Raw genomic sequence first — 26,304 nt, forward strand, 5'->3', positions numbered from 1 at the left:
ATACAAAGTGTGAGACATCTGATAAATGTTGCTTACTCACAAAATGGAACTGAAAGAGATGGTCAGGAAAAGATTGTCTTCGCCTTAAGCAAGCTTCTGAAGAAGCCTAAGCAAATTATTTATTTAGCTCCTTAAAATGGGATTCAGACATCCCGAATTTAATGTGTTCTGAAAACAAAGTGTATGATTCATGAAATAAAGGACACAAAACTAAAATTTTGAAATTATGAAAAATTTAGGCCAGAGGGGAGGTAAAATAAGAACAGCTGTTATAAGTAAAATGGCTATAGGAATTTAGTTACAAGTACTTCACAGAAACATTGCCATCACTTGTACATAATGCAGCATTACAGTACAACGCGAGCTGCTGTCCTGATCAAGCAGGTCCTCTCACCGTCTCATGAAAATAATTCAGAGATGCTTCTCTGCATGGTATTGTCATATATGTTTCCATTTTTTAGTACAAAACGTAGAAAAAAACATTGGCACATTATGAGTGATGAGTAATTTTTTTTTCTTTCTGTGTACTAATTCCAAGTGTTCTGCATTCCAATTTTTGTTTGAAAGAAGTAATTACTGACTCAATTAATCCAGTCTCTGTTTATACCTCTTAAAAATGCAGCATGGAGTACAAAGAATTTGAAAGAAAAATGAAGATACTTTGTTTACTGAGCTTCTAATATTTATAATACATAGAGAAGGGTTGGCCGGTAGAAGAGAAAGGAAAATTTCAAGTCTGACTTCATGTAGATCACAGAAAGTTGTGAAAAGAGCCGTATAAAAATATGCACTTGTGCTTTAGAAGCTTTTAGCATACAGTTAATAATATTTACTGTTTCCCCACATGTCTATATTCTGATATATTTACACATCCTGCATTTTTTTACATCATTAAAGGAAAATGGCATGATCACAAATACAGGCAGAAAACAATTGAACCTTGAAACTTCCCCTAGCCCCTCCCAAATACATACATATAGATGGTACATGGTACAGCATTCTCCAGAAAATTTAGATTGATTTCGTAAAAATTTTAAACAGCAAATGTATATAAATTTTTTCTTTTTTAAAAAAAGCTTGTCCAAGGGCATTCAGATTTAATGGCTTTTATATAATACTCACTGTAGTGCCTTGTGACTGCCTCTGTTAACCACAAATAAGGGAATCTCATGGAGTTCCCTGAAACAAAATGTCACTCCCTTCCCCATCATGGATGGCTTTCTGTTCAGATGAATGCCTTTTACAGGAAAGAGGGCTATACGGGCTGCCAAGACCAGTCTAGAGAAGGCACGCACCAGGCCATGGCTAACTTGGGTGTCATAACATCGATCAGAAGAACCCCATAACTATGGAGGCTGTGAAGCTAACCAATGTATCAATAATTTGATCCTTATTGTTTTGCTCATTTTATAGTTTTGGGTTTTGTTTAGATACTCTTAGGAATTCTTCAGATCAATGCTCTTGAGGAAAACAATGACACTAAACAGTGGTGGTGACTTTTGTGGTAACATATGGGCTGAACTCTAGCTAAGCTACTTGGTCATCATCATCTAGGGAGATGGGCTCAGAGACACCAGGTTTTGCTGCTTGTGTCCTGCTAGGTATAGTCTTTCAGCTCCATGGTTGACGAGGACACACAGGGTCACAGCAGGGCAAAGGATTTTTCCCTGTGTTTGTTCTGTCACTATGTGATTATATAAAGAACACATTTTTCTTCATGGAATATAACTTTCCAAAACTGAAATTTGGGGATTTACATGATTCAAGGTCAGATATCAAACATTAGCTCCTTGACCTACAGTTGTCATTTTCATCATAAAGGAAAGCCTCTCCTTTACACTACTGTGAGTCACCGTGTCCTTTGTGGGTAAGGGGTCCCCTTCTCTGTCCTGGTTCAGTTGTCGGATGGGAGCCTCAGACTCTTGCACTTCAGGTCATCTAATGTCTTCCAGTGCTTGTAGTTGTTGGCCAGGTGTTGCATTAGGGCTGGCAGGTGTGCAAAGGCTGCAAGGACATAAAAGGGTCAAAAGAAGCCTGTTACGTTATATCCCAGAAACACTTAGAAGACTGGGGCTCTGTAGGACAAATTTGGGATCAGAACTGGAGGAGAAATACCCGAGGTAAGGCCTTAGGCTGCAGGTGAACACACAACACTAGAAGGATAGTCACTAAACACTAGTTTCTGAAATACAAACAGGTGGTCCTTTTAATTAACAATTGAAAAGCCATTACCAAAAGAATCTGACTCAGTATCGACTTTTAATACATTTTGTGTTCTTTCTGAAGTTTCTTCCAGTGATAGACTAAAACTGCTGTAAGCTTTGGAAGAGGTCCTTCGAAGAGGTAAAGTCTTATTTATCAATTAATTTATCAAACATCCATTGAGTCTTTTGTGCACAAGATTCATGCCAGGTGCTGGGGACACAAAAAGTGCACGTGCACCCCACCATACCCAGCCACAAACAGTCTGTTGTTAAAGGTAATCATTGTAAAGGATAACAAAATATTTTGTGTGGTGGACAAAACAGAATCTATCTTACCATCCCAAGCATCGAACATGTCTGTTATGAAGTAGTCAATGAAGGAAATTTGTGACTTGGGGATGCTACAGGTATTCCGGTCAAACACTGGCATCACCACAGGTAGTCCCTGTCTCTTCTCTTCATCGGTCTGTAAGACATAACACTCACAGGGCTGTAGGGCCACAAGGAACTGTGACAGTACGCTCTAGTTTCTCAGAACCACCCTGTGGAAATGGGTCAGCATAGTCCAATTGTATATATGAAGAAATAGGCTCAACGTGATTCTGGGACTTAATGTAACCCAACCAACTACCTGGTGAGATGCAGTAACTAAATTCAGGACTTCTGACTCTCACGTCTTTTAAGCTTTACCACAGCCTCTCCTGAAGGGTCCATCTCAGGGTTCACGTCCTTTTTTTTTTTTGAGATCTATTTTCATTATTGCAAGGTGAAAACTATTTTCAAAGTAATAATGATAATACGATTATTAATACTAACAATACTAATGCAAATAACACCACTTGACAGAAGCAGTGATGGGTAGGACTGCCGACGCCTTAGCATGAATCAAAGAATCGGCACCAAACTGTACCATAGTCATTGTATTAATAACAGTCGCATGCCTACAGTTTAAAAAGAAAGCCAGTTTCACTCTAAGAACACCCTCATGGAAACAGTAGGATTACTAACCTTACTGAAGCTGGACCTCTGAGTGTCCACCTCCTTCCTGTTCTGTGACACAGCGGGACGGACACACAGCCCTTGTGCTGCTTCCCAGCAGTGCCGCTGGTTTTGGGGGAAAGCACGTTTGCCTTTCAGCTGAACTAGCTGTTTTTTTCATGGGACACTGTTTTTACTCAAAAGAATGACTGACAAACTATATATCAGATTTGGGTATTGGTCATGCATTTTGCGCCAAGTGTGGGTAAATCTGAGTATTTTGTACATTGGAGTGAATATTTATTTGCATATTCACTGAGCTGAATATTAAGATCCACATTTCCTGATGGCGTGTTGAGCCAGAGGCCAGCTGATCAGAGGCCTCATTTGTAATTTTTGATTTTTAGGTCACATTGGCTCGTTAACAATAGTACACTTTGCAGGGAGGGGACATCTAAACAGGGAGCTTACATTAGAGAACTTTAAAGTGGTTCTTTCCCATTTCCCATTCATGTACTTTGAGAATAACTAGGAGTAGGATTTCAGGTCCTCTCTGTGGGTCCTAGGAAGCCCATTAACAGCCTCCTGCCAGCTTTTGGCTCAACTTTCTCATTACAGGTCAGTTGATTAGGCAGCCTTAAAATACCTACTGTTGTTCAAGAAGTAGTTGGGTGTTTTTGTTTTGTTTTGTTTTGTTTCCCCCTCTTTTATCTGGCAAGCCCAGAACTGCCCGTCCTACTTTTCTTCAATTCAGGGGCTCTCTTCCCAGCCCTAAAAGCTACAGTTAATGTACTAGATCCTCCACTGACCACTCCCCTGACTGCCTTTTCTGACATCATCAGCTATTAATAGCTGTGGTACATTCCTCAGAGGCATATTCTAGCCATGTAGACCCCCCTGCCCCAATGCATTACTTGTAGGTACTACTCGTGTGTTTGTCTTTCTGCTGCACATACACACATCAGTTCTTAGAGCCTCTTCTCTGGAAGTAGGCCTGTATTTCAAATGGCATCTTGCTGTCTGTTCTTTCTGGATTTTTCTTCTTTAATTCTTCTTTATACTGCCAAACTGAACTAGATATTACTGCACTCCTTATATAAAAATTACATTTTCCTTCTTACTCATTTTGTTCATAATGCTTTGTTCCCTCAAAGTCCTTTCTTATTTCCACATATCTAACACCTGCTGCCACCGGCCCCCCCCCCCCCCCAAAAAAAGCCCTCCAAGATCATACCCACAAAGCCCCTCTTTTATCTAAGGGAAAAAAATCTTTCTGAACTCTCATAGCAGTTAACATACTTAAAATATACCTCCTGTAGAGAGATTTCTTTTTCTCTTTTTTTTAACTAATGTGTGGACCTATCCATTTCTACATCTTTCTACTATATTGTGAGTTGCCATGGCTTCTGTCTGTGTTCCCCATCATGCGCCATGGAGATAATAGCCTAGTGAATGAATGGATGATATTCCCAGTTTTTGTAGAAGTGCAGGAACTAAGAATTTGAGGATGAAAAGATGCAGGCTGCTTATTCCTCATCCCCTAGAGAGACTTTGGTTACTGACCAGCCACATCAGTCTCTTGAGGGAGCCAGAGGTTTAGTCCAGGCAGGTGTGAGCCATTTCCTTCCAGGGAGGACTCATGTACTAGTTCATCATGAGAATCCCCAGAGTTCTATGACATGGAGCCATTCCCAGAAGAGAAGTAAAGGGCCCCTAGGGAGACCACGCACCTGTGCGAAGTATTCCTCGGAGATCCTCCCTGCCCATTCGATGCACAGGTCCAGGGGGCGGCATGGGTTGGCCACGTCAGCACACTTAATCATCATGCGCTTGATCAGGATTTGGTTTTCAGGTAAGTTCTTCCCAATAGGGTTGCATTCACAGTCACTGCCCTCGGTCTGAAAAACATTGTCAGATGAGGGTTAGTTCAAGGTGATGGTGAAGCCTAGGAAGGCTAGCTGACCAGACAGTAGGCGCTGATCACTTGGGCACACGGAGACATGTCTGTGACTCAGAACAGCAGGTTTCCCTTCATTAATTCCATAATGCCGTTAAAAAAAAAAAAGGAAAACCTTAAACAATACAAAAACTTCGAGTTTAAAAGGTCAAAGTTCCTATCACTACCCCTCTACTCCCTCACTTCCATCCTCTGCCCAGAGTGGACTGCTATAAGTAGTTTAAGCAGTTCTGTTCTGTGTTTAGTAATGTGTCATGTGACCTTAAAGAAGGAGAGCTTGTCTACCAGATTTATTAGGAAATGTGTAAAAGCAGAAATTGGTTTTTAATGCATTAAAGATGGAAAAATAACACATAATATGACCTTCCAGTTATTCCTTCACTGATTTCTTCTTATACCTACCAGCTCCCTCTCTCTTGTGACCTGTCTCATCCCTACTCACCCACCTCCTCCTACTTCATTCTTTCTCTTAAGGTCTGTGTGCAGTCACGCTCTCCTGGCTGCTCTTCCGACTGGGTACTAGGGAGTGTGACCCATATAAGCTTTGGGGGTACTAGGAGTAGAAGGTGGGCCTGGGCAGGAACAGGTGTGTTCAGCATGTTTAAGAAGACTGGCCATTCGCTAGGACAAACCTAGTGATGTATGTCGGTGGTTCCGAGCCAAGTGGCCAGGTCCCCGAGGAGGTTTACATACATGCAACACACACCAGTTATACAAACTCTGGAAGATTGATTTCTACTCTGTCTTCAAAAACACCATTGAATTGATTGTGTGAAAACAATTAGCTCTCCAGAGCTCTGCCAAGCTGAAAGACTGCATGACATTTGAGGGTTTTTGTCTTTGTTTTTAGGCTGGATCTACTTATTAGACCATCAATGGAAAGAATTATGTTCTGAGGGTGGCGGTTTTGGTTACTTGCCACTGAGGAGATAGTGCTTATGATAGTCTCTGCAGTAAGTACTAGATCTCAATGCAGAGTTTGGGGCTTACTTGGATAGATGAACTTCCCAACTCTAAATTCTAGGACTCTAATTTTCCCTTCTAAACCCCAGTTACTCCCATAAGTCCTCTGTGGAAGGAGAGGGCCCTGGCATGGGGCCATGGGATTCCTGGGGGATGGAGCAGAACACAGGTGAGGTGGACACTGCCCCCGCATCCATGCCCCGCTGGTCATGTGATGGGTCCTGCACAGATGGTCTCCTTACTGATTGTCAAGTTACTTTTAAGATGGACATCTATCCACATAGGCAACCTCTCCTCAGCAGGAATGCGCAAAATCTCTTCTAACTTTATGGGCTGTGAACAGCTTCATGGTTTCAGAGGGCAGTTTTATTTTTTTTTTTAGTGCAATTAATTGATTATGCTATTAGAGTTTTCCCAATTTTTCCTCCTTTATCTCCCCTCTGCTCTGCAGCCCCCTCTTAGTTCATGTCCATGGGTTGTACATATAAGTTCTTGGACTTCTCTGTTTCCTATCCCATTCCCAACCTCCCCCTGTCTATTTTGTACCTACCATTTATGCTTCTTATTCCCTGTCCCCTTTATTCTTCCCCTCCCATTCTCCACTGAAAAACCTTCCTGTGATGTCCATTTCTCTGGTTCTGTTTCTGTTCTAGTTTGCTTAGTTTTTGTGTGTTTTTTTTTTTAGGTTCAGTTGTTGATATTTGTGAGTTTGTTGTCATTTTACTGTTCATAGTTTTTGATCTTCTATTGCTTAGATAAGTACTTTAACATTCCATATATTAAGGGCTTGGCAATGATGAACTCTTTTAACTTGACCTTATCTGGGAAGCATTTTATCTGCCCTTCCATTCTAAATGATAGCTTTGCTGGATAAAGTAATCTTGGATGTAGGTCCTTACCTTTCATGACTTCAAATACTTCTTTCCAGCCCCTGCTTGCCTTCTTTTGAGAAATCAGCTGACAGTCCTATGGGCACTCCTTTGTGGGTAACTGTCTCCTTTCCTCTTGCTGTGCTTAAGATTCTTTCCTTATCTTTAATCTTGGGTAACTTGATGATGATGTGCCTTAGTGTGTTCCCCTTTGGGTCCAATTTCTTTGGGACTCTCTGGGCTTCCTGGACTTCCTGGGAGTCTATTTCCTTTGCTAGATTGGGGAAGTTTTCCTTCATTATTTGTTCAGATAAGTTTTCAACTTTTTGCTCCTGTTCTTCTCCTTCTGACACCCCTATGATTCAGATATTGGAGTGTTTGAGGTTGTCCTGAAGGTTCCTAAGCCTCTCCTCATTTTTTTTGAATTCTTGTTTCTTCATTCTGTTCCAGTTGGATGTTTATTTCTTCCTTTTGTTCCAGATTGTTGATTTGTGTCTCGATTTCCTTCCTGTCACTGTTAGTTCCCTGAGTATTTTGCTTTATTTCATTTTGGGTAACCTTCTTCATTTGTTCCTTCATTTTGTGACCAAGCTCAATAAGTTCTGTGAGCATTCTGATTACCAGTGTTTTGAACTCTGCATCAGATAGGTTGTCTATTTCCTTGTCACTTAGCTCTTTTTCTGGAGTTTTGATCTGTTCTTTCATTTATTTCTATGTTTTGGCGCACCTGTTATGTTGTTGGGGGAGGGGCCTTAGGTATTCACCCTGGCAAGGCAACCCTCTTTGATGTGTTGTGGCACTGTCTGTGAGGGAGGGACAGAGAGGGAACAATGCAGCTCACTTGCTCCACTCGAGCCCCACTTTCCAACCAACTCTCTCCTGTGAGACTGGGAGTTTCTCCTGCTGTCACAACCCCCACAGCAGTTTACAGCTAGCTCAAGTCTTTAGTTTCCTGTTCAGCCAGCCCTGCCTCACCTGAGCTGGCCGCCACCTTGCCCCATGTCCTCTCCACTCAGCTGCCCGTCTCTGCCCCTGCTGTCCTCCTACCTGTCTGAGTGAATGTTTCTTTAATGCCTTGGTTGTTGAGTTCCATGCAGTTTGCTTTTCTGGCACTTCTGGTTGTTGATCATTTTTAGATTAGTTGTCATCCTCCTTTTGGTTGTGCGAGGAAGTGAAGTGTTTCTACCTACAACTCCATCTTGGCCAGAGCTCTGATCTCATTTTGAACGAGAGAGATGTGAACTTGCTACGCATGCTCCCCAAACTGGAGTGTGTAGGGACTTCGATGTGAGCCAAGGTACATCAGTAAATTTTAAAGAGGAAAAACAGTTTATGCTTTTATTTGCAAGTAGTCACTCCCAATTTGACTATATATAGTCTTTAGATACAGAAGGAATATATATCTTTAAATAGATCTTTAAAATGTCCAACTTTGAAGTCACCCAACAGCTCAAAGAACAGAATTAGAAAGGGCTTGGATCCCCTAAAATAGCACCGTTGATGCTAGTGTGCCGTCTGCAGGCTCCTTCCTTCACACCCTTTGGGCCCACCTCCTTCTGTCACCACTGGCTCTGCCTTACAGCCTTTGTTCCAAGGAGCTTGGAGTTGCTGTGGACACTCAATCTGTTCTTGCCCTGAAGAAAGGCCAGCACTTTCAACCCTTCTTTACCACCTTCAAGCAAATAATTTACTTGCATTCAAGAGAGAAAAATGCCTTGAGGCCAGACAGTGTAGGCTCTAATGGAAATATACTCTGATGTATCTTATGACATGGGAAATGCTTACCTCAGCTGCCATCGGCTTGTTGATGCTATTCACAAATTTGTTCACATGTTCAAAGTGTTTTGTCATCTCTGTTGCTAAGACCATGTCAATAATAGCCTGGCGCAGCGTTCGATAATGGTTCCTAAAATAACCAGAAGACAAAAGAGCCTTGTTCACATCACGTCCTGAAATAGAACTGCTCTGCTGCTGCTTCCCCACACTTCCCACACTCTGTGAGGAAGCTGGGGTTACGAAATGAGTGCAGACACCAAACAAGTTTGCCTGCTTCTCTTCCCACTAAACCAGAACTGGTTGACACTCTTCTATTTTCCCCAGTGACGGCTGACCCTTCCTCATGTGATTTATGAATATACATTAAAAAGTAACCTGTCACATGGTAGGCACTTATTTTATAAGATGACTCCTTTCTATCTTCTCTTGGCAACATCAAGACAGTGAGATGGAAGGAAATGACAAGTTCCTTCCCTATGAGGCTGGTACGTTAACCCAATGAACTGTCCTATTACATTCAGTGCAGACATAGTGATTCTTTGTATAGAGAATGGTCAGTGGGCATTTGGTTCTGTCTAAAACGTCCATGCTTTGAAAATGTCCTTGAGTTCAAATAGCCCATAACATTTATTTACACTTCTGGTTTACAGGACTAATACATAAAAAATACTAGCATGTTTTTTTTATTGGTCTAATAATTGTGTTGTGGCTGTAGCCAGTAATAACCCTTCTTACATCGGTAGCCTAGCTGGTCATGGCACATGGGGCTGGGTAGATGGGTTGGGGTTCGAACATTCCAGAAGAGCAGAGGTTATATTAGCTCCACACATTTCGGACAGGTCTGAATTTCAAGGACCTTTTGGTATGGATGTTTTGGAAAGGACCAAATGTCCTCCTTCGAGGCAGAGAATTGTCATTATTTCTTTCAGTGATGGCATTGGAAGAATGTTTTCTCAATATGGAAGAATGTTTTTTCATTAGTAAGTCTCTAAATTACAATTAGATAGAAGTTGTAATGGATGGAGCAACAGCCCTGTCCCAGATTGCTGTCCAGTTCCTATCATCTTCTAACTTCAAGGGCCAGAATGGGGACATGAATAAAATTGGCTGTTGAAACGAATTCTTTGTGAAAGTTTTAAAAACAATCGATGCTGATGAAACTTAATTTGAAGGCAGAGTAACTGTTCTCCATATTTCTCAGATTTCTAGGGACCAAACCGACAGGTTCATGTTGACAAGTGGGGCGTGAGGCTGGCTGAGCTCTGCCCTCTGCACACTGCCCTCTGCCGGGGGCCTGCCCTCCAGCCTGGCTGGTGCCATGTGGGAAGTAAGCATAGCCCGACTGCAGGGTTGTGGCAGGCAAGAGCAACTGCCCCTGTCTGATCACATTTGGCCAGCTCTCACCAGAGGAGTGTACGACAGTGAGGCAGAAACCTGCCCAGCTGTCGCCCTGCTGGGACCTGTAGAACACGGTCCTCCTGAGTGAGGATTTTAGGTGGCCACAGATCGAGCTGGGGAAAGACAGGGAAGGATATACTTTTCTTGAGTTACCCAAAAGATGGGCTCTCTTAGGAGGGTAAATATTAGTTATATAATCAATATTAGTTATATAATCAATATTTACAGAGTTGCTGTGTATAAAACATTTTCATGAACTAATTGAACACCAAATGAGACTTAAAAAGATGAAAGTCTGAAAAGAACAACTAAGTTACAAGGGCAAGGCTATTACTTTACTCTCTGATACAGTGGTACAACCTGCTGCCCCCTCCCTTTCCCCTAAGAGGACGCCAGGTACTTGGAGAAGTTAGGGATGACAGAGTATACTACTTGCACTTCACAAACCTGAGCACAGGAGGACAAGTACAACCAACCTGTCAATATTCTTGAAAATGTTGCATTTGTTGTCCTTCACCGTCAGCTGGAAGGCCAGGGCTGTGTGGTGACTCTCCAAGACGGCGGTGTCATTGTAGAGCACAGCAAGTTCACTGCCTGCGTTGCAGAGGAAAGAGTTGGTCCTTCCCGGGTGGTCCACGTCATGGACTGTGGCAGCGATCAGTGCTGCCACCTCATCCAGCTGGTCGAGGCTGCCCTGGGGTCAGGGAAGGCAAGGTGGAGTGTTACCCACCGGGTGCAAGAGAGCTTTACTCACCTTTGTCTCAGGAGGGAAGAGGCCTGCGGGGTGGGGGTTGTGAGAACGTTTTCCCCAGTCTACTGAGCCGTCTCTGACTTCCTAGAAGCGAGGAGCCTCCCTGGGACACGTTGCTGTGCTGTGACTTATCTGGAAGGATATAGTGGGTACCTAAAGCCTTTTCCCCAGAGTCCATTCACTCCACTTCTGCAGGAAGAAGCCAGATGGGCCTGTTCAGATGCCTGCCGTGTGGTGCTGCCACGTCTCTTCCGTGAGCAGAAGAGCAGACAGTGGCCTGTGGTCACAGATACTACTCGCTTGATTTGCATACTTCTGAAAAGGTTTTGAGAGTGGCAGTAAGTGGCACAGATACAACACAACCCTTCACACGAAGGTAGACCAATCAGAACCAAGCAGTATGAGGTGTGAAGAATCTTCCCAGGAAAATGAGGTGAAGGGGGTGGTTGTCAGAACAAAATTCAGCTCTTGGGCTAGCAGGTGGTAAAGGCAAAAAGGGAAACCCTCCTCCTACAGTCCTCATTATGTAATTAACTCAAGAATTAGGGGATACAAGTGTTTTCTCCACTCACAGCTTTAGGAGGATGTTATCGAGTGGGCTACTGTTACATTAGAGACTCCGTCCTGTGTGAGTTCGTTCATCTGGTAATCTGTCGATGCCCCCTGGGCACCCAGCTGCCACGCACCACACAGCAGCTGCAGTGATGCACTGTGCCGGCATCGGCTCTGCACTAGTGGAGCTCATCATCGGGGAAGGCGCAAATTAGATTAAAAAAAAAAACAAAACACCCCACACAAATAAAAGTAACACTGAGATGTGCTAATAAGGATGTTAGAGGCGCTTTGAGAATGTAGCCATGGGGCCTGATGTGGTCCAGGGCAGCGTAGCCCATTCACCTCTCTGGTGATGCACAGGTTTCTAGCTGTGCTGTCCATGCGGTAGCCCCTAGTCATGGGTGGTTACTGGGCACTTGAATTGTGAACAGTATGACTGAAGAACCAAATTTTTCAACTTCTGTAATTTTAGTTAAATGTGAATAGCCATATGTGGCTAAGGGCCAGCACGTTGGACAGCACAGGTCCAGGGCTGGGCAGGGATGGCTTCTCTAGGAAGTGCCTTCTTCCAGGAAGAAGCCTGAGGGATAAGCAGGCGTTGCCTAGGCACAAGTGGCAAGGCAGAGAATTCCAGGCAGGACAGCCTATGATGCTCCTGAGGTGAAACAAAAAAAGTGGTTTATTCACTGAAGGTTAAATAAGGGGAAAAGTGGTCCCCAAGATGAGGCTGGAGGGCTGGGCATAATAATTGATGGTCCCAAGTAGTTCTCACAGGCTAAGGGAAGAAAAACTACCCCAGTGCTAACAAGTAAGGAACAATGGGTCTGAAGCTCCTTCCTGAATGGGGACAGCAGTCAGTGCTGCTCTTCTCAGCTCTTCTCCGAGACTGGTCTGTGATGCTCAGAGCAGGCAGATGTGCCTGGTCCCTTTTTACTGCTAATCAGGAGTGGCCATGCTTCCCTGCAGGGCTGGTTGCCAACTTGGGCTCCACCCTGATTGTACCCATGCAGTGAGGACCCTTGGGGCCCTCAGCCAGTGCTCCTGGGGTAGGCTCAATCTTGCTTGGAGCCTGGGGCCAATTGTAAAATTCATCATCGAAATAGGTTCGAGTAACTGGAGTAAACACAAATAGCATTGGATGAGATCTGCCTTTCCTTCCAGTTTGCACTGACTGATTTAACCTGGCACCTTTAGAAGGTACCACTAATGGGCCACCCCCTGCAGTGTAGGGGGGCTGTCTGATAATGCAGCGTCTGACAAGACTGGGGGCAGGGGAGGAAGCCTGGGCCTGCTCCTGAGCACAGGGAGAAGCAAGGCCTCTGTGGGAGGGTGGGGCTATCTGGGGAAGAAAACTCGCCCCCTACACCCACAACAGGAGAAGTTCCAAACCCTTTGAGGGGCAGACTTTACTGCACATTTTTTCCCCTTTGACCGGCAGGAAAGATCTGGATCATACTGAGGCAAACTGGCCAGAATGAGCTCCCTTCTGGATCAGCCCTGAACAGTTCCCATCTTGGGTAAATAGTCACTTACATCAGGAGAACAGCAACGGAAGGCTGTTTTGTCCTGACCTGTCCACTTGCAGTGGTTCCTGGGAGCCGGCAGGAGTGGGCAGGGATAGGGGCCGTAACCAGTTGAAGGGCATGTTACCCAGATGGCTGGACTGAGGGTGTGGAGCTATGTCATAGGGACACTAAGAATTTTAGCCTTATTGCACAAAGAAATTAGGGGTGACACGACCCTGATAAAAACACACTTCCCTGACCCCCTTCATCAGTGGCCGAGGGTCTGGGGGAAGAGGCCTCGGGAGTGAACCCCACTTGAAGTCCCTCACATGGACTAACCAGTGACCTCGGGCTGCTGGCTACACCTCTGAGCTCAGCAGCCCCTCCCAGCTCAGTTCTCCATGGTTCCTTGCAACTTGAAATTTTCTGATTCTCTGGCAGGGGCTGCCAGAGTTAGAAAATGTCTTGCATTGTGAGTGTATTATATCTAGTCTTAAACTTGTTTCTATTGCTGCTATTTGAGAAATTCAACCAGAGTCTGAATGCATTAGCAGAACTCAGAATTTATACAAAAATTCTTATTTTAGGGGAGGGAGATTAAAGAAGATCATAAAGTGACTAAGCATGCCCTAATTTATCACACATTTACGTTTTTCTAGAGTGGCTCTGCTTAAGTGGGATTCATCTTTAACTCAAGGCTGCAGAAGGTGTAGATCACTTTGGTCTTGGGTTAAGGCCCTAGGTCCTGTCCTCAGCTGGCAGTGGGTGACCTCAGCCGTATACTGTCTATGCAGTATGAAGTGGAGGACCACAAAGCTGGAATGGAAACCTGGAAGCGTCTTAGTTCCTCAAAGATAAGTGCTATAGAAACAGGCTGGCATCGCCTGGGATCACACCTTTTTCTAAAGTAGGAGACAAAAATCTTCAAAAGCATCATTCTTGGAACACATTCTTTGCTTTCTTGCTGATGAAAGTGGATCCTAGGATTTGGCAAGGCTGAGAAGGAAATGCCCCCTCCCCATTTTGGTGCCATTCCTGTTTCCCTCTACCTGGCCCACTACAATTCTCAACTACCGGGACTGACAGCTAAAAAAGGATCGAATGCCAGGCATTTGCAGACTAATGTGGATTTCAGTCCCTCTGCAGCACTTGCCTCAGAGGTATCAATAGTCTAAGCTTCAGTTCTAATGTAGCAAAGGGATTACAAGCTTCATTGTGCAGATGATGACATTGGCAAGGAGGGGAGATGGGATCTCTTGCCAGCTGCCGATGGGGTGTGCAGAGGGCTGCCCTGTGAACCAGCACCTGTACCTGGCAGCACTGGCTTCGAAGCAAGACAAAGGGACAAGGACCTCTTTCAGAATCTCACAACAGTTGTCAATATGCAGATGCACATATCCACACCTACATAACACACACACACGTATGCAAGTCAGTATGATGCTGAAGCGCGCAGTGCTATCTGGATTATAATATACCAATGGCCAAGTTCTGGTCCTAAAACTTAACCTCTAGACCTACTAGCCATTTGCTATAATAATTAAATTCTGTCTTCTAACCCAGTTTTACAAAAGGCTCCTTGTGAACATTTGGAGAATGTGTTCGTTCATGGATCCACCAGGCATGTAAAGGACTCTTTATGGTGGCTTAGATCATTATTTTAGGCATTTGAGGGAGGGGAGAGGGAGGGGGAGGGCTAGGAGAAAAGGCTATGTCCTTGCAGCACCGAATGACCAGCCAAGTTGTAGCCAACAGCAACCACTACCACCACAAAACCTGTCAAATTGGTTTTGAAACAGCTCTTCACCTAAAATATGTACTAAGGTCGAATCCGTGGGTCTCTAGTCTAGACAAGTAACTAGGTCGTGATACCAGAATTCTACCTTCACTCGTTCCTTCCCGAGGAAGAAGGCGGTGGCGTGCAGCACGTCGGCGGCATGGGTGGAGTTGTGGTACGCGTTGGAGGAGTGGTAGTTGGCCTCGATCACTTGGAGCCAGGCCCGAAGAGTGGTTTCAGAACAGTGTAAAAACTCACAGACTCCAAACCGGGAAAAGACCTTTAAGCCCAGGTAAACCAGTGGCCTGGAAAACAGGGAAACAAACCCTGATTCATTGTACTCACTGGTCCAAAAACTGCTTTCTTTGATGACACTGAGGAATGTGGAATGGAGGTATTTTTCTTCTGATGCTTATTCCATATGTGCAGGGGCATAAAACATCTCCTCCCCCAGTTAGAAGAAGCTAGAACATCGCCTCACTAGCCACTTATTTGAAACTAGGTGCCTCGTGGTGGTCAATCCAAATGCTTTCCAGAGTTTCTCTTTGTAGTTGCCTGCAGTGGCTCTACCAACCAAGAAAGACCCCTGGTAGTTCCTCTCCATCTGCACTTCCACATACGCAGGCTCTGACTTCCTTTGTGTTCTCTGGGGTAGTTACTGAGCCTAAGGACGAAAGGAATGGTTTGTGTGGTCTCGGCCAACTCGTATCATGTAGAGTTATGTTACTTACAGGGGAGAGGCACTCACATCCTAACAGACTAACACCCCTGGAACACGTAGCCTTCTCCTGCTGTAAGAAGAGGACTTTGTGAGTTATCTAACCCTTGCCCTGCCTGCAGAACAGGAAGGAAGAGAAGCCTATGGTGCTCTCAAACTCATTGTATAAGGTGGGGCGTCAACAAGTTTGGGGCTGAGAATACTTAGAACCCTTGGCACATTAGCACAAAGGAATGACCTGGGCAGATCTGAAAAGGACTCAGTATTTCTTCATCCTGGGTCATCACCAGGCTAATCCCATGTCTTACCCACTAATACTGTCTCTCCATAAAGGAGCTCACGCAGGGGCCACGGTCTGCTCGGTCGACACTCCCCAAGCGTGGCAAGAAAGGCACAGCCTGTGAGGTCCCTTGTGGCAAGGACTCACGTCTCCCTCAAAGTTTCCCGAAGTGCAAGTCTTGAGCTTGGCCATCAGTCCTCCCTGCCTGCAGCCAGAGAAGCCACATACCTTTTATGTGTAACAGCTTCCAACTCAAAGATGTTGAACTCCCAACTTTCCTCATTATCCAGTAACTGGGCGATACAAGGGGGGACATCGTTGATGGTTATTGGCATCGCCAGGTGACTGTGACTCTGGTGCACGTCTGGGCAAACAGATGGGGCAGGGAGGCTGGTTAACAGTGGGACCTGGAGGGCCCTGGAGCATCTGTCATCACCCTCATGGCTGCTCCTGCAGAAGGAAGTCCTGAACTCCTCAGAGTAGGGAGATTTTCACTTCAGGGTGCTTCTCTTAGTATTGCTAATTTCAAGGCCCTCAAATAGAAAAATAATTGTTTGTTTAAATGTATAGAGATTTGCAGTTCTTATTCTGACAGTGTTCAGAGAAGTAAATTTCGTTAGGAGACCTGGTTTCAAGAGTAGACCATTAGAGATGCTTAAACTCTGGTGAGACGAATAGGAAGTAGCACCGAGCCACCTCCGCCCCCCCCCCCCCCCCCCGCCCTGCAACCTGCACCAAATAATCGCAGCACTGGGGATGCACAGGCCAGAGACAGGTTGTATTAACAAGTGGACAGGTGGCAACTTACTCTTAGTGAACACGTACTCATTTCCGGACAACCTTCGCAGGCCATCCTGAAATGAAGAAAGATGCTATTAGAAGCATGTTTTACATGCTGGTATAATTTTCTCATTCCTTTCGTTAGCCTAAGAGATTTGATTGCTGAATAACCCAGTCAATCTGGAACTCCAAGTTGCAGCTTGAAACGAAACCAGAACAACAGCTGTAAGACACAGGATTGTCTCCCTCCGTGGCTGCCAGCCCCGGGAGATGGAGAACTCAGGATGAGGCGTCCATGACTGCATTTAGGGCTCACACTGGGCTGTGAGTTGGCTCTATTCTCAGGCCATCTTTCTCTTCTGGCATTTGAAGGCACATTAGTGACACCACAGAAGTGAACTTGCTTTGGTTTGGATGGGTGTGATTTTGAAGTGACCCTACTTACCCTCATAGGAACTGTGTTATTCGTTTTACTTATTAGGGAGATAATGCCATGGGCCACACCTGGAAAGTCCTTAATGTAAAGCCTTAAAAAGTTTGAGGCTTTTGACTAAATTTTGACTAATATCTAACTTTTCCCAACTTTTCTGTTTTATAATATAAGCATTGTTGTTAGCATTTAAAAGAAAAGCTTCTGGGTTTGAGATCTTTGGAGGGGCAGCACAAGGGACAGAATTCCAACGTTCTGGCATTTACTAGGCTCTTGAACTTGAACTAGCCCCCAGATATTCTTGCATCTCAGTTCCCTTCCCTTCATTTTCTATCCCCAAGTACCTGATTTCTTAAGATCTTTTTTTAATTGTTTGTATAATTTGTCATGGTTTGCCATCCCTAGAAAGTGTTCCCCTTAAGCCACACCTTGGATCTCTACTAATTTTTACAGCTGAACGAGAGAGAAGTCAACAATGGGCACAACTGCCCTGCCTCTAAGGCAGACCTCACAGGGGCTCCGCTGTGTTTTCTTTGCCATTCTGTCTTCTCTTCCAGCATTACGTGGAGAGGAGCCCCAGGATGGCATGGCGGTGGGAGGAGGAGGACAGGTAACTTGTTCCAGGAACCGGAACCCTTCTGCTGCAGCTCTGCAGTGGCCGCCTTCCTGAAAGACCCTGGCCTGCGCTCTCTCTAACTGAAGCCCACGCTGCACTGGGATGGGGCAACCAAGGCCGGCCCAGGGCAGGCAGGGAACAGGAGGTCCCTCAGATTATAGGCTCATCAGACACCTTCAGTAGGAACAAAGAGAATGGATCAGAAAGCCAGTCCCCACTCAGCATTTGGTGGCCGGGCTAGACAACAGCCTTTAAAATAAAACTCATAGATGACTCTCAGACTTTGTTTTTCTCTCAGAGAATTCTTCCAGCTTCAGCCTCTGATAAGGAACACAAATGAATCATTCAACTTTTCTTCTTTTTCTTCACTTGCTGATAGATAATGATCACAGCCAAACAGATCACAGTAAAACACTAGAACAGGGTGAGCCCTTGGACACCAGCCACGGTTGGTGGTGGCAAGTGCAGGTGTCTTCTGAGTGCTGGATGGGGGCGGGGCAGGGGGCTCCTGCCCCTGGCCCCCACCAAGCCAAGGCACCTCCACTCTGCTTTTAGACTATTCTCAAGGGGTCTTCTATATAAGCTTTTATTTAAAGAAAGGATTCTACAGCTAAGATTTTGGGAACTAGTGCTGTAGCCCAAATACAAATCCTTCCAATTATATAAAGAGCCTCAGGTCAGAGGAAACCTAGCCATAACCTCAATCTAAGACTGTGCCTACCAGGTCAAGGGGATGAAGTGAACAAGGCCCCATTGTGCACATTTGCCCTCGATCAGCTTGCCTCTGAACTCCGTACCGTACACGAATTCTGAAGGGGGCGCTGTCTCCCACTGCTGTGGTCAGTCAGCTTTACAGGAGTTAAATGCAAGAATTCCTTGCATAATACCACAGCCATAAATTTTGGTGCATATGCTTCTGGTTATGCTGATGTTCACCCTCATGATAGGTATTTCTGTAATTACAGGTAACAGTGCATGTTACATGTTATGTGTAGCCTAGCACATGTTTAATGTCCCCAGCATTTCTGGTTTTTCCTCATCACTCACAGTCATCAGGCCTCCGACGAGATCGCTGGTGTGAGGATCTTCATCTTTGGTACCCAGCTGAGGGGAGTACAATTCCGTGGTCCGTAAAATTTCTAAAACTCTGTCCAAGGCTTCCGCTACTGTGACGGGGCTGTTTTCTTGGGCCGCATTGATTATATTTATAACCTAAGGAGGTAAAGAAAGAAAAAAATGGAGAACATAGGATTCTACTTCCTGTGTATATAACACCTGGAATCCAAAAGAAATCAGACGATAACACGTTGACCAGAGTGCCCAGGGCCGTCACGGCACTCCCTTCTCCGGCTCCCCAATTACACCTCCTCAGCTCCTCCGCTGCTCCGGGGTGGAGTGCCTTTTTCTCACTCCCCAGGCCTTCCAGGGATGAGCTCGTTCATTTCCGTGACTTTGGACAAGACTCTCAAATCCACACCCCAGCTCTGACCTCTTGTTGACCTCCAGACTTGTGCATTCAGTTGCCTGCCTGACATACATGTTGGAGTATCTTACGTACATGTCCCAAACCAAACTCCTGGTCTCGCTCCCCTCTCCCCAAAGCCAGCGAGCGAACATAACCAAAACACGGAAGACAAGGAGATCTGCCGCTTCCTCTGGTTTCCACACCGTGATAAAAAAGGCACCTCTATCCACGCGCAAACTCAAGTCTGAGAGGCCCTGGTTTGCACGTCACTTTCCCTCCGTTCTCTCCCCAGCCTGACGATACAATGAATCACCAAGTCACATTGATTCCACCTTAAATATTTCCTGATCTGCTCATTTCTCTCCATCTTCCCTGCTATAATTCTAGTACAGCTAACACCATTTCTTGCCTGACATTCTGGAAAACCCCCCTAACTGGCCTCTTCACATTCACCCTTGTCATCTCCAATCCACTGTCTGCATAACTGATCATGTCCCTCCCCGCTTTCAGCCCCTCAGTGGTTTCCACTACACACAGACTAAAATATAAACTCCTTCTTGTGGCCAATGGGCCAGAATGAGTTGCGCCCTGCACAGCTGCATGCCGCTGTCCCCCCTCTGTCTCCGAGCTCCACTCCCCCTTCCCCACCCCAGTGCTCCCTCCCTTACTGTGCCTGCTGCCTGGAATACTCTTCCCCCATCTCCTCTATCTTCGCATGCTTTGCATCCTATGTCAAACACTGCTTCCTCTACGGAGACACCCTCCCTCCCACACACCCCAAACAGGGCCTCATCTAATTTCCTCTCATAAACCCTGTTTTCCTCTATAGAAGTTATTGCAATTTATAATTACATATCATTGTGTTTGTTTAATATCTGTTTCCTCTACTAGACAGTAAACTCGCTGATGTCAATAGTATGTCATTTATCATTTTATCTCCAAAACATAGCCCAGTGCTGGGTGACCCTGATTGTAAAGTAGAGGCAGCAGCTGCCACTCACCTTCGTGATGGGCGCCTCGATGGTCATGGAGTGGATCCTGGCCATAGACGGATAGCGGCGGTTCTGGAGGCTCGGTGCTGGAGAGAAGACAAGAAAGGTGTACCTGGTGTTGGTGGCTCAGCGTGGCTAAGTGCAGCAAAGGAGCCTGTCACAGACCAGGGGCCTGCTTCTCAAAGGAGTGAATTCACCCGTCTATCAATCCTAACAGGCTCAGCGCATGGTTACTACTGGCCAGAGTTTGGAAAGCATGTTCTGGCCTGGAACTTTGGTGGCAGGATGCCGTCCCAAGTCCACCAGGGAAATTTCAGGGAAGGCTGATGGGATCCCGAGACCCCATCCCAACAGCCTAATCACCCCGCAGGACTTACTTCCCCATAAGTCACTGCAGCCCATCGTGGGCAGTTCCATCACTTTCAGCCCTTAGCCACTGGCCATGTAACTGGATACCTGTACAGTGTGGGAGGGGAGGCGCAGTCCAGGTCGGGGGTGGGCAGAAGAATGAACACACGCTCAGTATGATTTAGGGCCAGGCACTCACATCGCTGAGCCGTTCTTCACACCCAGAACCCATGGTGGCTCTAGCTCTAATCTGTAGCAACTTTCATTTTAAAATAACTTTATTTTTTTGAACAGGTAATGCTTACATGGGACTCAAAATTCAAAAGGTGGAAGCTTTATTTTAAAAGCACTGTTCTCATCAGATCTTCCTCCCTCTCCCTGTGAGGCAGGTGGGAGGGACAGAACCTGTGTGGTACAGGGGGGATCGCGTAATCTAGCCACACCAGCAAAGCCGGCCTGCTGCCCAGATGTCCTTGTGGTCCCTCTGCTGCCAGAGCAGCCACACTGCACACCTGTGCTCTTTGCCCTGCACATCCCCGTGCTCTGTGGGGGTGACGATCACCACGCAAACTGCTATGAAAACTGAGCTCATCTGGTTGCAGTCCCCTCAGTCGTCATCCTCCCCATCTAACATGTTGTATACCTGCACCCTCCAGCCACCTGAAGGTGTTTCAGCCCACCCCCCTTACATGCCCTGTCCTTTTTCCCTCCCCTCTGTGAGCTGTCCATCTTCTCTTCAGAGTCTTTGGCTCGTGCTAGTTCAGCCACTTCCCTCATACTCAGCTGCCCGTTGTGCCCCGAGGGACTGGCAAGTCCTTCCCTTGCCCTTCCTATTCATCCTCTTAGGTCACTGCCCCAGTTCTCTCCTTTCTGTCAGCCACTAACCATCCCCTCCTCATACATAGAATTTGTCCTCATTTGCCAAATAAAAAACAACTGAATGAGTGAATACCACGAGTCTGTTCTCAGCTCTGAAGCTCTCTGATCTCCGCAGCATCTGACACTGCTAGCCCTTTCCTTTCTTTTGCTGCCCTCTTGCTCTTGGTTCACGTGACTCTGTATCCACAGGGCTCACCCCCGCTCCCTGGTCCTCCTCTTTGGCCCTAGTTCTCACTGAGGGTGTACTTTCAGGCCTTGGACTCAGACCCTATTTTTCATTACATACCCGCCCAGAGATGTTTCTCTGCTCATCTGTGACTTCCAGGACTCCCCAGCCCACCTCTCCGGCCCGAGTACCCGCCTCGCATTTTAGCTTCCTTGGCGCCTCCACAAAAACAAAGTTTATCATCTCCTTGGCCCCCACCCAGCCGCACGTGGAGACATGGCTATTTCTGTACACAGTGCCTATAGCTTTTGGGCACGGAGGGATGACATTTCAGAATCATCTTTGACTTTCCCCTCTCCCTGCAAATCCAGTGGATGGGTTAGGCCTGACTGAACTCAGAACATGTTTTGCTCAGTCCTGTCTCATGATTTACCTGCGACATTTTATTAAGGGAAAGTAAGGGCGTGTGACAGGAACACTGACGACTGGGCTTCTGAAGGAGTTGGGAAGGCACGGTTCTGGCCCCCTCCCTGCTGCCAGCACCCAACAGTGACCGAGCCACTGGAACTAAGCTGCTCTGGTGGCTGTGGCCCAGAGCACTTCGGGCCACCCAGGAGCAAGCCTCAAGTCATTTCAAGGAGAAGACGAAGACTAAAAAGTAAACAAATAAGTAAAAGAATGGAAAGGCCTAAAAAATCTACTGCCTCTGAGGGTAAAGGCTAGTTCAGTTGAAATCCCATTCTTTGGGGTTTGATTTATATGCTGGCAAATTCTTTAATATATTCTTCTGTCATTTTCTACACTTTAAAAGGTCAAGAAAGTCTGAAAAACTTCTTACCATCACTGCCTCGAGATGATATTGATTTCACATCGATGGACTCTCTCCTCCTGTTCTTGTATCTGAGTGAATGGGACTCTAGGAGTTCAGATGAGTAATGGGAAGTGATTAGTTATCAGCTTGTTCACAGGTGAAGTTTGGACACATTCTTCCCCTCTTCCTCCAAAGAAAACAAGGATACTGCTCACACACTATAAAATATTCCTAAGAAACAGGAAACTACTTTCTCTTCAGCTGATCACCGCGCACAGACTTCTAGTCACCTCGGTTGTACAGGGGTGCCCTTCTCCTGTGGCACCTGCTGCACCATGGGATTGGGGCTTATGGCCAAGGCTTATTTAGTTCCATTAATAAACTTTTCAAAAATAAATATGAAAACTTAGGGGAAATTTTGGGGGGTTCATTTTGACCTGAAGTACAAATACATTTAACTGAATGAAGGAGGCTCTAATGGTATTTGAGGAAATAAAGTACTAGTGAAACCCACAGAGAGTTGAATTTACTTGAGGAACTAATTTGGACCAGTTTTAGACCTCTCCACAAAGTCAGACCTCTGCATGGCCTTGCAGGCTCTCCTGAGGGTGTGATTTCATCAAGCGATGCAGACTGCCCACCCCAGGAAGGAAGAGAAGAAAAAGCAGTTTTATACTCGAACAATTTCCAACAACTAAACTCCCATTTTTGTTTCCATTTTATGAGGGGCAGAAGCACTTCAAATTCTATGTAAGTCTTCGCAGGCTTTGAATTTAACACTCAGAATGTGCTGGCACATTAGGCGAGATCTAAGCCGCACACGGTGCATGCCACCAGTGAAGACCAAGGGACAGAAATGCCCCGGGCTGCAGAGCTGGCTCCAGACACATGCACTTTCAGGGCGTTTGCTTCTTGTGGGAGCCACGCATGAGCAGGGAGAGGAACTTAGCTGGAAGACAGTTGCTCCTTCCTGTGCTAAGACGGGAGGCAGACATGCAGGTTCCAGCAGGAGAGTGCGTTTCTCAGACACCAGTAAATGGTATTTCAAGAGAGAAAGAGAAGTTCTTGTCTAGTGACACCCAAAAAGGTAGAAGACAGTGTAGTAGTTAAGAGGATCAGCTCCAGAGCCACACCGCCCAAATTCAAGTCTCCACTCTCCGTCTAGTAGCTGCGTAACCTGGGCAATGTTACTTCCAGTGTCTCAGTAACCACGTCTGCCCAGGGAGGAAAGCTGGCGCATCTCATCTGCACGCTGCTGTGGGATGGAAACAAGTTACTCCGTGGACAGCACTTAGAACAGTGCCTGCTAAGCATGTGGCTCTTGTTGGCTATTATTATTGAGCTGTTCATTTGCATATAGACCTTCTTTTTAGGCACACATGGGATATTGTTATAATGTTCTTCTACTTGCTGTTCTCAGTTCAGGATATGTTTTAGACACATTTCTAGATCACCTTTTTTTAACCATTTACTTTAGTGTCCTAAAAAATCTGATTCAATTAAAAAGGTTAAATCAGTAACTAAACATAAATTATACATGTATTTTTACAGTATGCTATTACTGTAAAGTATACGGCAGAAATTCCTACATTTAAAGGCAGAACTCTCATAAAATTAATCTGAACACTAGAGCCATAGAGGCGTGCCTTAAATGATCTAACTTAAATGTTTGCTATCCTTTTGCCTGATCTTGTCTCCAGACTCGGTCTTAATAATTTTTCTAGCCTTGGATATGAATTTCAGTATTTCTTTATTAAAAAACTACAGGTAGTGGCACTTTAAATCACATTGTTGGGACCACAGGGCAGCTTTCAAACCCTCAGAAACTAACAGCGGTCACCCATTTTTAGACTATTCAGGGACTTAATAATCAGGTACATTCCTAACATCTGTTTACCAGAAAATAATTAAGTTGAATTTATTGAAGATTCAAGGTTAAATTCAGGATTAAAGAACACAGGAATTCCTCAAAATGTTTCTCAATAAAACAAAAGTAGGGAGGTTAGTTTCACAGCTGGTGGCCCGGGTCATCTTATTGAATTCTAACTTATTCACTAGAAATCATGCAAAGATGGATACTGATTATTCCTCCTGATTTTATCTCCATTGAAATTAAGAGAAATTATGGCAAGAGAAATGATTTAAAGTTCCAAGAATTATTCTTCAATAAAGGTCATTTAAATCAAAGAATTCATTATTCATTCCCTTAACAGATGCTTGTGGAATGAATTTAAAAACCAGGAAAAAGAAGGATAAAGGTGTTTTAAATAGCTATGCTCAATGGCAGAACAGACACAGAGTCACCAACTGAAACACAGCTACCATGTGCTGAGTGCCGCCGTGCAGCAGACACTCTGTTTTAACACTCACTTCACAGGGATGGCGTATTTGATCACCGCAACAGTTCCAAAAGCTACTTAGTACAATCCCAGTTTTACCGATGAGGAAGTTTAAACTTGGAGAGATTACTCAGGTAGCTCAAGGTCAAAGAGCTAATGAACAGTAGAACCTGTGCTTTCCAAGATGGGATGGCTTCAAGTGATCAATGTTTTGTGAGTATTTATTGAGCGTCTATTATGTGCAAGGCAATCCTGGGCACTTTCAAGGATATAAAAATGCTTGTAACAGGTCTTGGCACCCAGAAGGCCTTAAGTGAGTAAAAATAATAGTCTTTCTGTAAATGTTAAAAGAAATAAACCACAACCACTGAGAGAGAGGAGATAGGTGGGGAGGGGAGGAGAAAGCTAAATAGTTAAATACTCAGTACTGCTAGATATGACGTACATTTTCTCCTTGAATCCTCATAACAGCAAGATGGGCACTGTTAATTCCATCTTGTTGTAAAATTGTTAGTCTTGCAAATGAAGATCAGAAAGAGCAAATGAAGTCTTTCTGAGTAGGTTAAAGTGTGGTCCATCCTGGAATCAAGGAGAAGGACTAAACAATAGCCCAGGATCCGACTTACGCATTAATGGCTGGAAGGCCACTAATGGGGGTGCGGAGGGGTGGAGAATGTGTTGTGTGTGTGCAAGAACAAGAATTTTATATCTTTGGTAGTAGACCAATTTTTTCCCTGTAATGATCATAGAATTCCAGACCTTTCAGATGTAGAAGTCATCATTTTATGGCTGAGGAAACCAAGGGTCAGACGGGCAAGAGTCTTGCCCAAGGAATGAGGCAAGGGAGCGGGCAGCAGAAATGGTGACTTGGTAGTGCTCCTGACTCCCAGGCCAGGGTCCACCCACGTTTTCTAACCGAATAGTCACTGGCTGCTGCCAAGAAAGGGAAGGCTGATCATGATCGAACAACGCGCCTCCCCTGGACTGCCGGGCCACTCTCCGTCTTAGGTTTTTCTGTGCTACGTGGTCCCTAGCCAGCAAAAGAAAACCAGAAAGGGGTGGCATTAGGTAGAAAAGGCTGCCATGTAGGAATATTAAAAAAATGTGAAGGGATTCTGCCTTTATTCTGGCTTTCCAACCTTCTGATACCAGCCCTCGGATTTCAGCGATCCCAGTTCTGGGGTGGTGGTGTGCAATCCAGACTTCCTCGGAGAAACTCACAGACATGGACCCACAGATGCGCCTGGGTGTATGAGAGTGAAACTGAAGTGTTCTCACCTGTCTGAGAATTGTCTCCTGAATCACGATGAATCTTGTGAATCTAAAGTTGTTTGAAAGTTTGGTAAAACAAGAGAAAGAGATTTAAATATAGTATAAACTACATTTGCAGCCAAACAATTTCATTAAAAAGCTCTGAAGACTTCGAGATAGTGAGAAGTTGCACAGGTGATGTGAACAGGTGAAAGATGTGCACCAACTGACACTATCACAAATGTTCTGGTAACTCCACGCCCTTACAGAAGGGCGGGGCCCGAGAGCAGGAGGCGTCAGAGAACACATTTTCTAAGCAGGACATCTAAATTCTCAGTCAGCTGTTCTCATTTTGACAGTCTGCAGAAATGCATAAAGACAAAAAGCTCTAACAAAAAATTAAGATTTTTATAAGGCTAACATATAACCTGTTTATATTTCATTACATATTATAAAATATATCTGTAATATAAAAGTAATACAAATTTAAGCCTAG

General features: G+C 45.1%; 1 protein-coding gene across 7 annotated transcripts in view; it reads right to left on the reverse strand.

Moving 5' to 3' along the window:
* Positions 1-581: 581 nt before the first annotated feature.
* PDE8B (phosphodiesterase 8B) overlaps positions 582-26,304 on the reverse strand; it is a 221,756-nt gene continuing 196,033 nt past the window's right edge. For all 7 annotated transcript variants that reach the window (XM_045847827.1, XM_045847826.1, XM_045847825.1 and 4 more), the window contains 12 exons: positions 25,836-25,878; positions 22,246-22,323; positions 20,024-20,100; positions 18,605-18,769; positions 16,540-16,585; positions 15,960-16,095; positions 14,840-15,038; positions 10,622-10,839; positions 8,757-8,877; positions 4,913-5,080; positions 2,541-2,670; positions 582-2,004 (listed from right to left, as the gene is read on the reverse strand). In XM_045847827.1, coding sequence (XP_045703783.1) covers positions 1,895-2,004; positions 2,541-2,670; positions 4,913-5,080; positions 8,757-8,877; positions 10,622-10,839; positions 14,840-15,038; positions 15,960-16,095; positions 16,540-16,585; positions 18,605-18,769; positions 20,024-20,100; positions 22,246-22,323; positions 25,836-25,878 — 1,491 coding nt within the window. In that variant the 3' untranslated portion in view covers positions 582-1,894. The remainder of the gene's footprint in view (positions 2,005-2,540; positions 2,671-4,912; positions 5,081-8,756; positions 8,878-10,621; positions 10,840-14,839; positions 15,039-15,959; positions 16,096-16,539; positions 16,586-18,604; positions 18,770-20,023; positions 20,101-22,245; positions 22,324-25,835; positions 25,879-26,304) is intronic.

The sequence above is a fragment of the Phyllostomus hastatus genome, unplaced genomic scaffold (assembly GCF_019186645.2).
Source record: "Phyllostomus hastatus isolate PE091 unplaced genomic scaffold, TTU_PhHast_1.1 phas_contig_58, whole genome shotgun sequence".
NCBI classification, from domain to species: domain Eukaryota; kingdom Metazoa; phylum Chordata; class Mammalia; order Chiroptera; family Phyllostomidae; genus Phyllostomus; species Phyllostomus hastatus.